The following is a 13,424-nucleotide window of genomic DNA, read 5'->3' on the forward strand; positions in this document are numbered from 1 at the left end:
TTGTGGTAAGCTGCTATAGCACTTAAGTGTACTTAGAGTGAGGAAGTGCGAGGCCCTCACTGTAGAGAAGATGAAGGTAGGAAAGTAGGCGCTCTGGTGGACAAGTAAGTGGGTCTATACCCATTGTTGAACACCAGGAAGTGTAGCATAACCACTTTCTTTGGTAGTTGAGTCTGGTTGAAGGTTTTATCGAGGACAGTAGTATGTCTTGAAGAGAAGGAGAAATGTTTAAGTTCCTGTACATGAGCCATTCAATCTCCATGCCATGAGGCATAGGGAGGAGTGAAGAGGATGCAGTAGTGATCCGCTGTCCTGGGTAAGACGTTGAGAGCTGTTGCCCAGGGGAATTGGGTTGTGGATTGACAGCTGTAGGAGGTAGCTGTATCATGGTTGTCTTGGCCATGCTTGCGTGATAAAGATCAGATCTGCCTCATCTTTGATGCATCTTTGGATCATGCGGGAGATGAGCGGTATCAGAGGAACGCATACAGTAGGTTGCGAGACCAACTTATGAGGAAAGCATCTGGAGCTAGTCTGAGTAAGCTCAGGTAAACCGAGCAAAAGTTTTCCACTTTCCTGTTGCGAATCACTCGCAGCTTCACACCGAGAATTGCATCTCACTTTTGCAGCTCCGCACATATTGGAAAGTGTTCTTTGCACTGCTGCACAACCCCCGCCGAGAAGTCATTAAAAATTAAGATTTTAGATCCTTCATAGTTTACCTCTTTTGCTCGATAGGCTCCCAAAATCCAAGTTTTGTGAGCCCAGTTTAGGATTCGACAAATAGCAGGCCTAGAGCGATCGGCTCCTTCACGTAGAGGCCCGACCCGATGAGCCCTTTCACAAACAACTGAAAACTCCTTCAGATTTAATTATCCATCTAATTTGCTTTTGAACATCTACCCCTATGTTATTAAATCTAAACTATCCAGTTTAGATGTAATAACTTAATGGCCAGTGTCTCTAAAATATTAAAAAAAAATTTTGTTTGCATTCCATTCTTATTTGCTTCTCATTAAAATCTATTAGAGAAATATAACTGCAGTGTTTTTTGTCTTTTCAAGAAACTTAAACACCAAATTTTATGATAAAGTTTTACAACTGCCCCTAAAATTAGAAAGCATCCATAACACAAGAGCAAACTAAAGTATACATTTACAGATGTATTGGAAAAAACCAACAGTGTATCTGGACAGTATTGTACACCACTATTATAAATGTTCATCTAATTATCAGTAAATTTAAGTTGGAAATCACAATCAGCTTCCAACATGATTATTACTTCTGTTTTCAAAAGGCAGTGATGTCTGTCACATGAACAATTTTTATTTCCTTGGAGATCATCTTCCCCTTTCTTCCTTGACAAGAAATTCTGGATTCAAATGGGACTTAATGTTAATAAGGAAGACTTGAACCATAAGAAGCCCATATATTTAAAGGTGCCCCTTGGGGTCCTATGTAGGGACATCAGCCCAGGAGTTACACATGGGTTGTTGTTACATTAAAATTGCAAGGAGCCTTTGAAAGAGGCACAATGTGGTTTTGGCATCAGTGGCAGTGGAGACCAAAATGAGATGTCAACCAGAAAGGATATACAAGGCCAAAATTATTGATGATATCTCAGAAGAACAAATCTCCACAAGGCGTTGATTCAATAAGCAAACTATTTTTTTTAATTTTTTTATCTTAGTACTTTGAAAAACTTGGGAATGTGCCTTCATTTAAAATGACTAAGGAATCCATACTGGTTCAGGTTCATCGAAAAACAACTGTGAATAACCAGTATCTTTAAAGTGTAACAAAACGTTTTGGGGCCAATGCAAAAAAATGGCGCTGAAAGCAGGTGCTGAGTGTTCAGCGCCCGCTTTCCTAATGCACCCCAGGCACCTCTCCTGGGGGCGCAATGCAATATTTAAAATAGGGCTTGCACTGCGAAGGAGGTGCTAGGGGCAATTGTGCATTCCTAGCACCTCCTTGACAGTATGCACCCGAGAAAGGTCCATTCTCGGCAGCTGTACGCCGGTTAAGAAAACGGAATCCGAATTTATCAGTGTCCCTTTTCCTAACTGGCGCACATCCACGGATTAGAAAAATGGACACTGAATTAGACACTGAATTAGAAAATGGATGCTGAATTTATCGGTGTCCATTTTCTGAACCTGACTGCCGGCACCTGTATCTGACCTACCCTAAGCTCCCTCCCCCTGAGGGAGAGTAAGGCAGGTCAGACGGAGTGAATAAATCAATATTAAAGTGTCGGGCATTTAATATTTATTTATTCATTCCTTTACTTATTACCGATTGGTCCATTCACTATCTCATGTCAGTGAAAGGACCAATCCCCTTTCAGGACAGCCTTCTGGTTTTCTGTACAATTTTTTGGGGCATTCAGAAATTAATCCCTGCGTATTTGACGCGCATTTTTTTTTTTTTTTTTGCATCAGGAGTGATTAATTAATAGCCTCATTCACATGCATTTGCATGTGATGAGCGCTATTAATTTCCTGGTGCGTTGGACACCTTTGTGGAGGCGCTAATCCCCTTATTGCATAAAGGGATTTGGTTAAGCCTACTATAAGCCCTGCCCCCTGGGAACAACTCACACCCCAAGTCCCCGCTAGAGTAGTCGCTAAACTGGCCGTTTAATGTAAGGGGTGGTTGTTAGCTGTGGGCAACAAGGTTTACAAGAATAAAGAATTAGAACCCCAAAAGTAGTTTTACACTTCAGTTTGATCACTAGTTAGAAGTACACTATCTTAATATACTTAGAAAAAAACACTTAGACTCAAACTGGTAGTTTTGTTAGAGCAAATAACTTCTTTAACAAAAAAAAATTATTATTTTTTTTTAGTTTGTTACATAACTTTCTGAAAATATCCCAAATACAACAGATTCAACAACATAAGTCAGAAAAATATAAATACATCAAAATTTGCTTCCTCTATCCTCTCAATTATGTATCCTTCCTTTTTATTTTCATAAATTTCTCCGTCTTTCTACAGAACCTCTAAAATGCTTTCCGGTCCGTTCTCCTTTTCCTTTTCCCACAAAAAATGTTTTATTTGTCTTTGGTTTAGTGAGCTCACCAATTGAAGACACCTATTAAGTGCAAATCCAAGCATATCCAGCAGCATTACAGTTATGCGACCTGCAGTCTCATGCCCCTGTGTGATGAAGCTGATGAGCAAGGGAAGAATATATGAAGGGGCAAAAGCAGGGGTAGTAAAAGTCTGAGGGTGGCATATGGGAGAGATGGCATGAGGAAGCAATGAGATGTGTGAGAGTATGTAAGCAGCTCTGTGCTTGGGGGTGAGGGATAGGAGAGGGCGCGAGATGGGGCATTAGTTTGTATGAAAGTATGTGAACGGGCGTTCTCTCCCACTCCCTCACACACTCAGTATTCTCAACTCAAGAAAGACACAAAACTTCTGAAGTGTGCACATATTTGGCTTTCAAATGTTGATGTTTTCTAGCACACACTCTCTCTCTTGTGTGTCACTCTCTTCTTGTTTCAGTCTAGCTGGTCCTGATCTGGGAAGAACTCCTGGGACAGGGTCTCCAGGGTCTCTGCACACATTACTTAAATGCTATGACATGTTCCATGCCAGAATGTGCTGGGGTCAGGGAAGGGAAATGTCTTCTGTCCTCCGTCACAGGTAGGGTTAGCGATACTGCACCTATACATAAAGATGTATCTTAAACTTTAAACTTCCAAATTTCAATCTTTCTGTCCTTTATGAGCCTCTGTCCTGTGCTGTGATATATTAGAGATCAGAAGATGTTCTAAGGCTTTTTATTTCTATTTTGTATTTCCAAGAATATGCTTTATTAATTAATGTATTTTGCTTTTACATTGCCTAGAGCCTTGATACTGGCAGTAAATAAATGAATTAAACAGATAAATAACCTCTAATATATCAGAGAGTAGGACAGAGATTCATGTAGAACAAAAAAACTAAAATTTGCTAGTGTAAAGTCACAATCACAGCAGACCTAACCTATTTTCTGCCTTAGTCTTCATGTCTTTTATGAGATTACAGTAAAAATGTAAGCCAGAGTTTAGGATTATGTCATGTTTTAGGAAAATATGTATTTATTTATTAAAAACATTTATAAACCACATTATTACCAATCTTATTTGAAAAGAGTGCAAACCTGCACAGAGCTGCTTACATACTACAATTCTGATTCTTCCTGAGCAATTCCATGCGTTGACAGGTTCAACATGTATTCTCAAATGAAAGTATAATGGGAAGTTTATTATATTGACTACGAATAATTTCATGTTTCCGTTAAAATGCCAAATGCATATGGTTCTTATTTTTTACTAAAATGTGTTTCATTTGTATTGTTTAAATCTGAATATTTACTGCAGTTAAAGACCTCAATGGGTCTGATTATGCAATGTATATAATACATACTGCAGAGCATACAGAAATCCATATTCACTAATCTACCTAGCTGCAAGATATGTAGGTATTTTGAAAGACAAACTAGCAGAGCACAATTCTCAGAAGTACAAAATACATTCATGTACCTTTCCCCTACTATTTCTGTTTCTGGAGTTACATAGGAGGAATTTCACATTTAATTGTATTTGAATAGTTTAATCTCCTGACCCAAAGATGGACCTGAGAACATCTAGTTTAAAAGCTGACAGATATACCACCTAGTAAGATTAGTTGGTTATATTGAGCTGCTCTGTGCAGAGCAATATTTTGCTCTGCACAGAGCAATATTTTGCTCTGCAAAATAACAGGCACGTTTTGGAAATACATGTTATGTTTCAATTCCTAAAGAGGGCTTGTCCAAACTTATAATTAATATTTCTGAATTTGATCATGGCAGTCTGCTTTAGACATAAGGCCTGATACTGTATACTGAAGGCTTTTTTCAATTTTCTGTCTATGGTCAAAAATACTTAGTACCTCCAACCTTAGAGGTTGAAAGGAGTGGTGCTCATTAAATTCTTCAAATTATCAACTTGCATGATTCTTGGCCTTGTTGATCTATAACTGTTGAACTGATTATATTATTGCATGATGGTAAATTTCAAAGTTATTTCTGTGGGCAAAATGATGCCTATGGAAAGCAGCTTTTACAAAATTGCCTGTCGTTATATGCAAGTAAAACTATGCATGGAGAGGTCCATATTCAAAAGCATTTAGTCCTGGATTGATCAAAATGCACTATCACATGTGATAGGAAAATGGGTGTGTTTTATGGTAATAGGCTGTTTATTGCAAAGTGTGCTATCTTAGGGCATCATTTTCTAAAGTATCGCAGGCCTGCGATACTTTAGAAGATGAGGGGCGGGGGGCCGAAATGGGGGGCGGGCCTGCGCTAGCCGGCAGCGATCGCACCGTCGCAAATTGTGATAACGTTTTCACACTTTGTGGTAAGTGCCAGAAGTGTTGATATTCCTTTCTACAACCACAAGAGAAAGAGAGAGAAAGAGAAACACCTAGCTATAAGGCCCTCATACTAGGTAGGTATTTATACCTCTATATGAGGCCCACCTAGTTACTCGAGGTTATGTTTAGGTAGGAGTGTAGGGGTTAGGGGCCACTTTGACTTTCAGAGTGAGACATACGAACAAAACAATGCTCTTTGTGAAGATTTGATGACCTTTGGAGTGAGGAAACTCAACCAAAGATTGTGCAATGTTCTCTCAACCTAGCTGGACTTTTGGCAAGTCTTGTGGGGGTCAAGAGGGTCCCCAAAGACTTGCCAAAAGTCCCTGTTGATACAAGGGGGTCCGGGAGTGATCTCATGCACTCGGGCCATTGGCTGCCAGTAATCAAAATGGTGCCGATAGCCTTTGCCCTCACTATGTCACAGGGGCTACCGGTGCCATTGGTCAGCCCCTGTCACATGGTGGGAGCACAAGATGGTGCCGGCCATCCATTGCTCCTACCATGTGACAGGGGCTGACCAATGGCACCGGTAGCCCCTGTGACATAGAAGGTCAAAGGCTATTGGCGCCATTTTGAATACCGACAGCCGAGGGCGTGAGTGCAGGAGATGGCTCCTGGACCCCCCGCTGGACCACCAGGGACTTTTGGTAAGTCTTGGGGGGGGGGGGGGGGTCAGGAAGGTGGGGGTTGTACTTAATTCAGTTTTATCTGGGAAACAAATAAGAATTATGCATGTACATATCGGGGGCCCCCCTTGCCGAATGCAACGTATCTGCCCCTTCCACCGACGAATACGAATCCCAAATGCAACGTATGGTGTCCCTCTGCACATCCCTATTAGTTTATCACGAATTAGGCAATTTCAACAAAATTGCCTAATTCGTTGTGTATCGGGGGGCTCGAACCCCAACACGGACTTTCCCTGAACTTCGGGGAAAATTCATTTTTCGGGTTAGTACGGGGGAGAGGGGCACATTTATTTAAAAAAAAACAAAACACCCCAACCCTTCAATTTTACTTTATTACAACCCCCCACCATCCCAATCCCTCCCCTAGACTTACTAAAAGCCTGGTGGTCCAGTGGGGTCCCGCGAGCAATCTCTCCCTCTGGGCCGTCAGGCTGTCGGGCCTGCTATGAATCAAAATGGCGCCGATGGTCCTTTGCCCTTACTATGTCACAGGGGCTACCGGTGGCATTGGTCGGCCCCTGTCACATGGTAGGAGCAATGGACGGCCGGCGCCATCGTGTGCTTCTACCATGTGACAGGGGCCCACCAATGGCACCGGTAGCCCCTGTGACATAGTAAGGGCAAAGGCTATCAGTGCCATGTTGAATACTGGTAGCCGACGGCTCCCATGCAGGAGATCGCTCCAGGACCTGCGCTGGACCACCAAGAACTTTTGGCAAGTCTTGGGGGAACCTCTGTCCCTGGTCCCTGGTGGTCTAGCGAGGGTCCTGGTGTTCCCATAACTACCACTTTTTTGGCTTCTAAATTTAGGATTCTAATGAAACTAGGAGCCTGAATTTAGGGATTCAGCCCTAGTAAATTTTTAAATGGACCAGTTTAAATGCTTAACTCCAAACGTTAGGTGTCTAAACTCTTTAAAACTGGCCCCAAAATGTTTTGTGAATTAGGTCTTTAACTGAACTGCTGAGTCTTAAGAGGCTGACCTGTGGAGTTTATGGAATATTATAGACCATCTAAGTAGAACAGATTATATTGTAATTGTAGTGGTATTCTTCCACTGTTATAATAATTCATCCCGCAGTATTCAAACTCACCAATTTCTAAACAAGACTGCATTTTTTACTCATGTATAGAAAAGACTTAATTATATCAGTGTTATTGTATTTGACTAGATGATGGCATTGGCTGACTCAATGGAACGGAAGAACCATACCTCAGTGACCGAATTTCTTCTTGTAGGACTCACAGATGATTCAGCGCTCCAGATTCTGCTCTTTGTATTTTTTCTAAATGTTTATATTATCACTCTGTTGAGCAACATTGGCATCATTGTGCTAATCAGGATGGTTCCCCGACTTTACACACCAATGTACTTTTTCCTCAGTAATTTGTCCTTCATAGACATCTGTTACTCCTCAGCTGTAACCCCCAACATGCTGGCCAACCTTCTCACAAAGAACAGAGTTATCTCTATTAATGGTTGTGCAACACAACTATGTTTTTTCACTTTTTATGGAAGTGCAGAATGCCTCCTCCTGGGAGTGATGGCATATGACCGCTATGTAGCAATATGTAAGCCCCTGCAATACATAATAATTATGAATAAAATGTTATGTTTCCAGCTAGTCACAAGTGCTTATATAGTTAGCTTATGTAATGCCTTAATACACACAATTTGCACCTTTCGCTTAGATTTTTGTCGATCCAATGTGATTAACCATTTTTACTGTGATGTTCCTCCACTTCTGGAGCTCTCTTGTTCAGATACCTTCATCAATGAACTTACTCTTAATATTGTTGTTGCATTTACTGGCATACTCTCTCTTCTGACTATCTTGATTTCTTACTGCTATATTCTAACCACCATTCTACAAATTCATTCCACAAAAGGGAGACACAAAGCCTTCTCTACCTGTTCTTCCCACCTCACCACAGTGGCAATACTCTATGGGACAATTGTATTTATGTATTTACGGCCCAAGTCAAGCTACTCTAATCATGATAAAGTCGTGTCTGTGTTTTATACGGTGGTGATCCCCATGCTAAACCCCCTTATCTATAGCCTGAGGAACCAGGAAGTCAAAGGATCCCTGATGAATATTATTAAACAGAAGTTTGCAGTGTAATGGTTGCTACACTCACCTAGTTAGTCACCTGTGAATCTAATTAACTTATATAAATATATAATTATAAGAGGAACATCAGACTGTGTCAAAACCCAAATTTCAGTACAAGCATGATTTCAATCTGTAAACATTTTTTCAATTCTTATCACCAGAAAATACCTTTCTATTGTGTGAATATCTCTCCTTATGTTTCTGATTTCAGTACAATTTTGTATTTTAGCCATAGTTGCAATATAAAGTCTGGTAGAATACAGTTATTGATAGAGACATTCAGAACAAACAGTCATGAGTTTTGGAGTTTTCCTTTGGAAATTCAGGGTAGGTGGGGATACTTTTCTATCTGTGGAGCTTGCATGAAGGTACAAAGTATATGTGGGAATTTTAAAATTATATCCTGTTATAGATCTTCCCAGATCATTGAATTTAGTTGATACTGTAATTAACATCTCAATGAAATTATGAAAAATGGATATCATAATACCATGTTGTCCCTTCGTCTACAAATAAGTAGTCTGCTTTCTATAAACTGTATATTCTTAGTTAACTTAAACCATATATTTCTGAAAATGATTTAAAGACAGACATTGATTCTTTGGTGACTTCCTCAATTGATATTGCAATGCATTGTATCTTGGGTTACCTAAAACTACTCTCCAACTATTGCAATTAATGATAGAGTGAAACAATCTCTAGAACTGTGGTGAATGTCTGGATTTCAGGCTTGAAATCCCATTTAGGTTATGCTAACTGCCATCATAAGGTGAGATTGTGCTTTTTTAGGCCTAGCTAGAGCTAAGAAGCAGAAGTACTGAAAATAAAGTAGCTATGACATGCTAGGGATTATATATTTATATAAACATTAGTAGCAAAGGCATAAATATATATGGAGGCAAATAAAGTTTACTCCAAAAAGCAATGGTTATTTCTTAGGAAAAGGTAAGCTTATGCATTGATATGTTACATTGATATGAGCGTAAATTCTTGGAATTTAATGCGTATTGATGGAAAACCATAAGTATTCATGTAGAGCATGATAGGCTGGCCATTAATTTGTCTAGCACTTGTTATCACTCTCTTAAGATCGTTTATAAGGTATGAAATATTAATGTGTCACTCAGAGATCTCATATCCTTTTTAGCTACTGGTGGCATTGACTGCTTGTGCATTCACTAATAAAATAAGGAAGGAAGCTAATTGCCTTCTATTTTTTATCATTTTCAACAATAATCACAAGAATTATCTTGTACAGTAATATGGATAATACCATGAGGCAATAATCACATCAAGTATCTTCGTTCGAGAAACAAAAAATTACACATGAATTCTCCAAAAGTCAAGGAAATTTGGGAGAGACAAGTGTAAACAAAGCGGTATTTCCATACAATACAACAATACAATAAGGAAACTAGCCCATGAATACCCCAGACATTTTTTCTTTTGCACCTACTCCTTAACAATGGGTTCTCTTCAGGAGTGTGCATCCAAGAATGCCCTTAAATGCACCGATTCAAGGAAAACATATTTCACATTAGAATGTAATATTAAGCATTTGCATGGATATCTTAACGTGAATTCAGCTCCACATGTTAAAGCTTCAGTTCGCATTTCAAGAAACGTTTTCCTCCTTAACTGTGTGGCCCTTGCTAGATCAGGGTAAATCCAAATTTTTTGGCCATATAACAATGCAGATCGTTTTCGCAAGAAAAATCTTAATACAGCATTTCTTTCGGAGGTAAAAGTAAATGATACCAATAATGTGGTATGATCTGTTACCATAGTATCTAAAGATATGTCCAAAATATCTGACACATTCATAACTTGCTTGTGGTGGGCACACCTCTCCGCTACCTCTCCGGGAGATCCTATGAGGCCCACCTAAGTCCAGGTAGTCCGGGTACCCAAGGGCTCAACCTGCGGAAACCCCGGGTTGCTATTGGTGAAGCTCCAGCTAGCCTCTGTCTCCTTGTGTGCTCCACCTCCTGGTGGCAGGTGCTCTCTGAGTCCAACCAGAGGGCCGTACCAATCTTGCACCAGGCCAAGGGTCCACCTCCAGCATAATAATACTGTGCAGTTGGATTCTTTCTATCCTTGCCTGTAACAGGTTAATCAGCATTAGGGATGTGCAGAGGGACGCCATACGTTGCATTCGGGATACGTATTTGTCAGGGGGCGGATATGATGCATACGTCCCTATGGCGCCCCGATACGGTTATAAGTCTAAATCTATTCGTTATCCGGCTAAAATTAAATGTACTACAACCCCCCCCCCCCACCCTCCTGATCCCCCAAAGACTTACCAAAACTCCCTGGTGGTCCAGCGGGGGGTCCGGGAACTATACCCTGCACTCAACAACCCTCTGTACCAGTATCAAAATGGCGCCGATAGCCTTTGACCTACTATGTCACAGGGGCTACCGGTGCCATTGGTCAGCCCCTGTCACATGGCCATCGGCGCCATCTTGTGCTCCTACCATGTGACAGGGGCTGACCAATGGCACCAGTAGCCCCTGTGACATAGTAAGGGCAAGGCTATCGGCGCCATTTTGATTCCTGGCACCCGACGACACGAGTGCAGGATATCGCTCCCGGACCCCCGCTGGACCCCCAGGGACTTTTGGCCAGCTTGAGGGGGGGCTTCTGACCCCCACAAGACTTGCCAAAAGTCCAGCAGGGGTCTGGGAGCAACCTCCTGCACTTGGGCCATATTGCCAGCATTCAAAATGGCGTCGGTGCTACCTTTGCCCTCACTATGTCACAGGGGCTGACCGTCGGCCCCTGTGACATATGAGGGCAAAGGTAGAGCCGGCGCCATTTTGAGTACTGGCAGCCGCTAGCCTCTGCCCTCACTATGTGGACTTGTTTAAATCCGTTTTTGATGACCCTGCTCAAACTTCTGTAGCCGGTTCTGCTTTAGTGGATTTGAAGCATGGCAACAGATCATTGGCAGAATTCGCCATAGTGTTCAAAACTCTTGCGGCAGAACTTCGCTGGGACTCCAAATGTCTCAAGACTCTCTTTTGCAGAGGCCTGGATAACCGTTTGAAGGATGAGCTGACCGCTCGCCAAACACCTGATTTGCTGGGCGAATCAATAGCCTTGGCCACTCGGATTGATCAATGACTCCGGGACAAGGTGAAGGAACTCCAGCTTAGGGTGTTACCCGGATTGAAACAGGCCAGTGCTGTCTCTACAACTCAGATGGTTCCAGTAATCCTTGCTGCTGATACAGATGAACCTATGCAACTTGGACATGGTCGCTTGACCTCAAAAGAGAGAAGATTTCGGAAGAAGTGCGGCCTTTACACATGTACTGTGGTCAGCCCGGCCATAATGTTTCCACATGCTCCATTCATCCAGGATACAGACAGGCCTAAGTCCCGCAGGAGGACTGTTCTTAGGCCATACCACGATATCTCCTCCACTCTCTCTCCCACTCTCTTTGACCTACGGATCGATCATGGTTCAGACTCCTTCCCTGGTGGACTCAGGGGCAGGAGGCAACTTTATTCTCTGATGTCTAGTGGAAGACCTGAGGAGTCCCCTCATCAAATTAGAAGATCCACTATTGTGTTACAACTTGAAGTGGACTTTGGACTTTTCCCAACTTCGCCACTTCCACTGAAGATCTCAGTGACGTCCCCAGCAGCTCATCCATTGCTGCTGACATCTATAACATCAGACTCAGCGAATTTTCCTCCAAGATTCAAGATCCACCTGTCATCAATGTAGAAGACAACTTAGAATACAAAGTCGAAGAAGTCCTGGATGTTCGTAAAAGAGGCAAGACTTTTGAATACCTTCTAAAATGGGAAGGCTTCGGCCCCGAAGAAAACTCTTGGGAGCCTCAGACCAATATCCTAGACAAAGAGATGCTTCGTCGGTTCCATCTCGCGCATCCTTCAAAACCTAAGCCTGGTACCCGAAGATGAAATCGCCCTTTGAAGGGGGTACTGTTGTGTCCATCGGTTCCCGACGCCCTCTCTCCGCCCTCCTTACCTCTTTGGCACCTCCTTCTTCGCCCGCAGGAAGATTGACTGCCACGGCATCCTTCTGCCGAAGTCCTTGGCATCCCCGGACCGGCTTTTTGTGCAACAGGTCCATGTCACCAAGGTTGTACTCACTAGAGATGTGCATCGGGTAAAAATGTCATATCGGGCTTTGTTTCGGGGCCCTCCGCGGGAATTTTGTTTTTCCCGTGTTTTTTTTTTGGGGGGGGGGCTCTGATTTTCTGGTTAGTGCACACTATCGGGCAGAGTTAGTGTGCACTAACTAAAAAATGATTTTTTTTCTGAAATTTCAGAAAAAATTCAATCGTTTTTCGGTTCTCCCGAACCATTCTGAATTAGTCAATTTTGTTGACATTGCCTAATTTGGGAAAATGATTGCACATCCCTAGTACTCACAGTGATCAAAGAACTCAGCTATGTGTTCCTGTCTTCTCATCCAACTAATAGGAAATTACATCTTTTATATCTTAGCAGATATAATTTGCACTTTCTGGAAGAAAAATCATTATGCCAACTTAACATAATTGTCATTGTAAATAGAAATACAATTAAGTGACAAATGAAATATATAATTCATATAATTGCTTATTCTCTGGCAGTCTGAATCTCGAAGCTCTGAGGACCTTAGAGACAATGTCCCAGAGGTATCTGCTTACAATATATATCCTTCTACAGGATCAGACACCTGTTTATTTGAAGCACCAAAATTTGTGCAGGTACAGTTGTGAAAAAATGTTTCTTTGTTATAGAATTGTGAATTGTAGTTTGAGTTACTAAATTGAATTTAATATGGAGATTTGGATTTTAGAAAGAGAAAACACAAAGAGATTTGTCTGTACTGGCAATGATTTACTTTGAGTTAATCCTATAAACATTAGGGATTTAAAAGGTGGGGGTGAGATGGGGGAGGTTAGAATTAAAGGCAATTGCTAGAAAAAATCTAGAATTTTGCCCTACATAGTGCCAGGGATTAAATCTGTGATTCTAGGACCTGAGTCCTATTGTAATTGAAATGGTGGGAAATCAACAAATATTAGCGGTAAATAATATGAATATTAGAATTAAATGTTAACAAGATAAAAAAATAAGCCAAGAGGCATTATATTTATCTATCTATATGTTGATAGATATTTAATAAGTACTTACCCATCTATTTATATCTAAACCTCAATATCAGTGCTTGAT

The 13,424-nt window shown here is 41.4% G+C and overlaps 1 protein-coding gene across 1 annotated transcript; it reads left to right on the forward strand.

Annotated features, from left to right (window-relative positions):
- Positions 1 to 173: 173 nt before the first annotated feature.
- LOC115074998 (olfactory receptor 1019-like) lies at positions 174 to 8,232 on the forward strand. The gene is made up of 3 exons (XM_029575063.1): positions 174 to 198; positions 700 to 713; positions 7,297 to 8,232. Exon 3 carries the CDS (start codon positions 7,300 to 7,302, stop codon positions 8,230 to 8,232), a length of 933 nt encoding a protein of 310 aa, XP_029430923.1. The 5' UTR covers positions 174 to 198; positions 700 to 713; positions 7,297 to 7,299.
- The last annotated feature ends 5,192 nt before the right edge of the window (positions 8,233 to 13,424 follow it).

Source organism: Rhinatrema bivittatum, chromosome 13 (genome assembly GCF_901001135.1).
Source record: "Rhinatrema bivittatum chromosome 13, aRhiBiv1.1, whole genome shotgun sequence".
Taxonomy (NCBI): Eukaryota; Metazoa; Chordata; class Amphibia; order Gymnophiona; family Rhinatrematidae; genus Rhinatrema; species Rhinatrema bivittatum.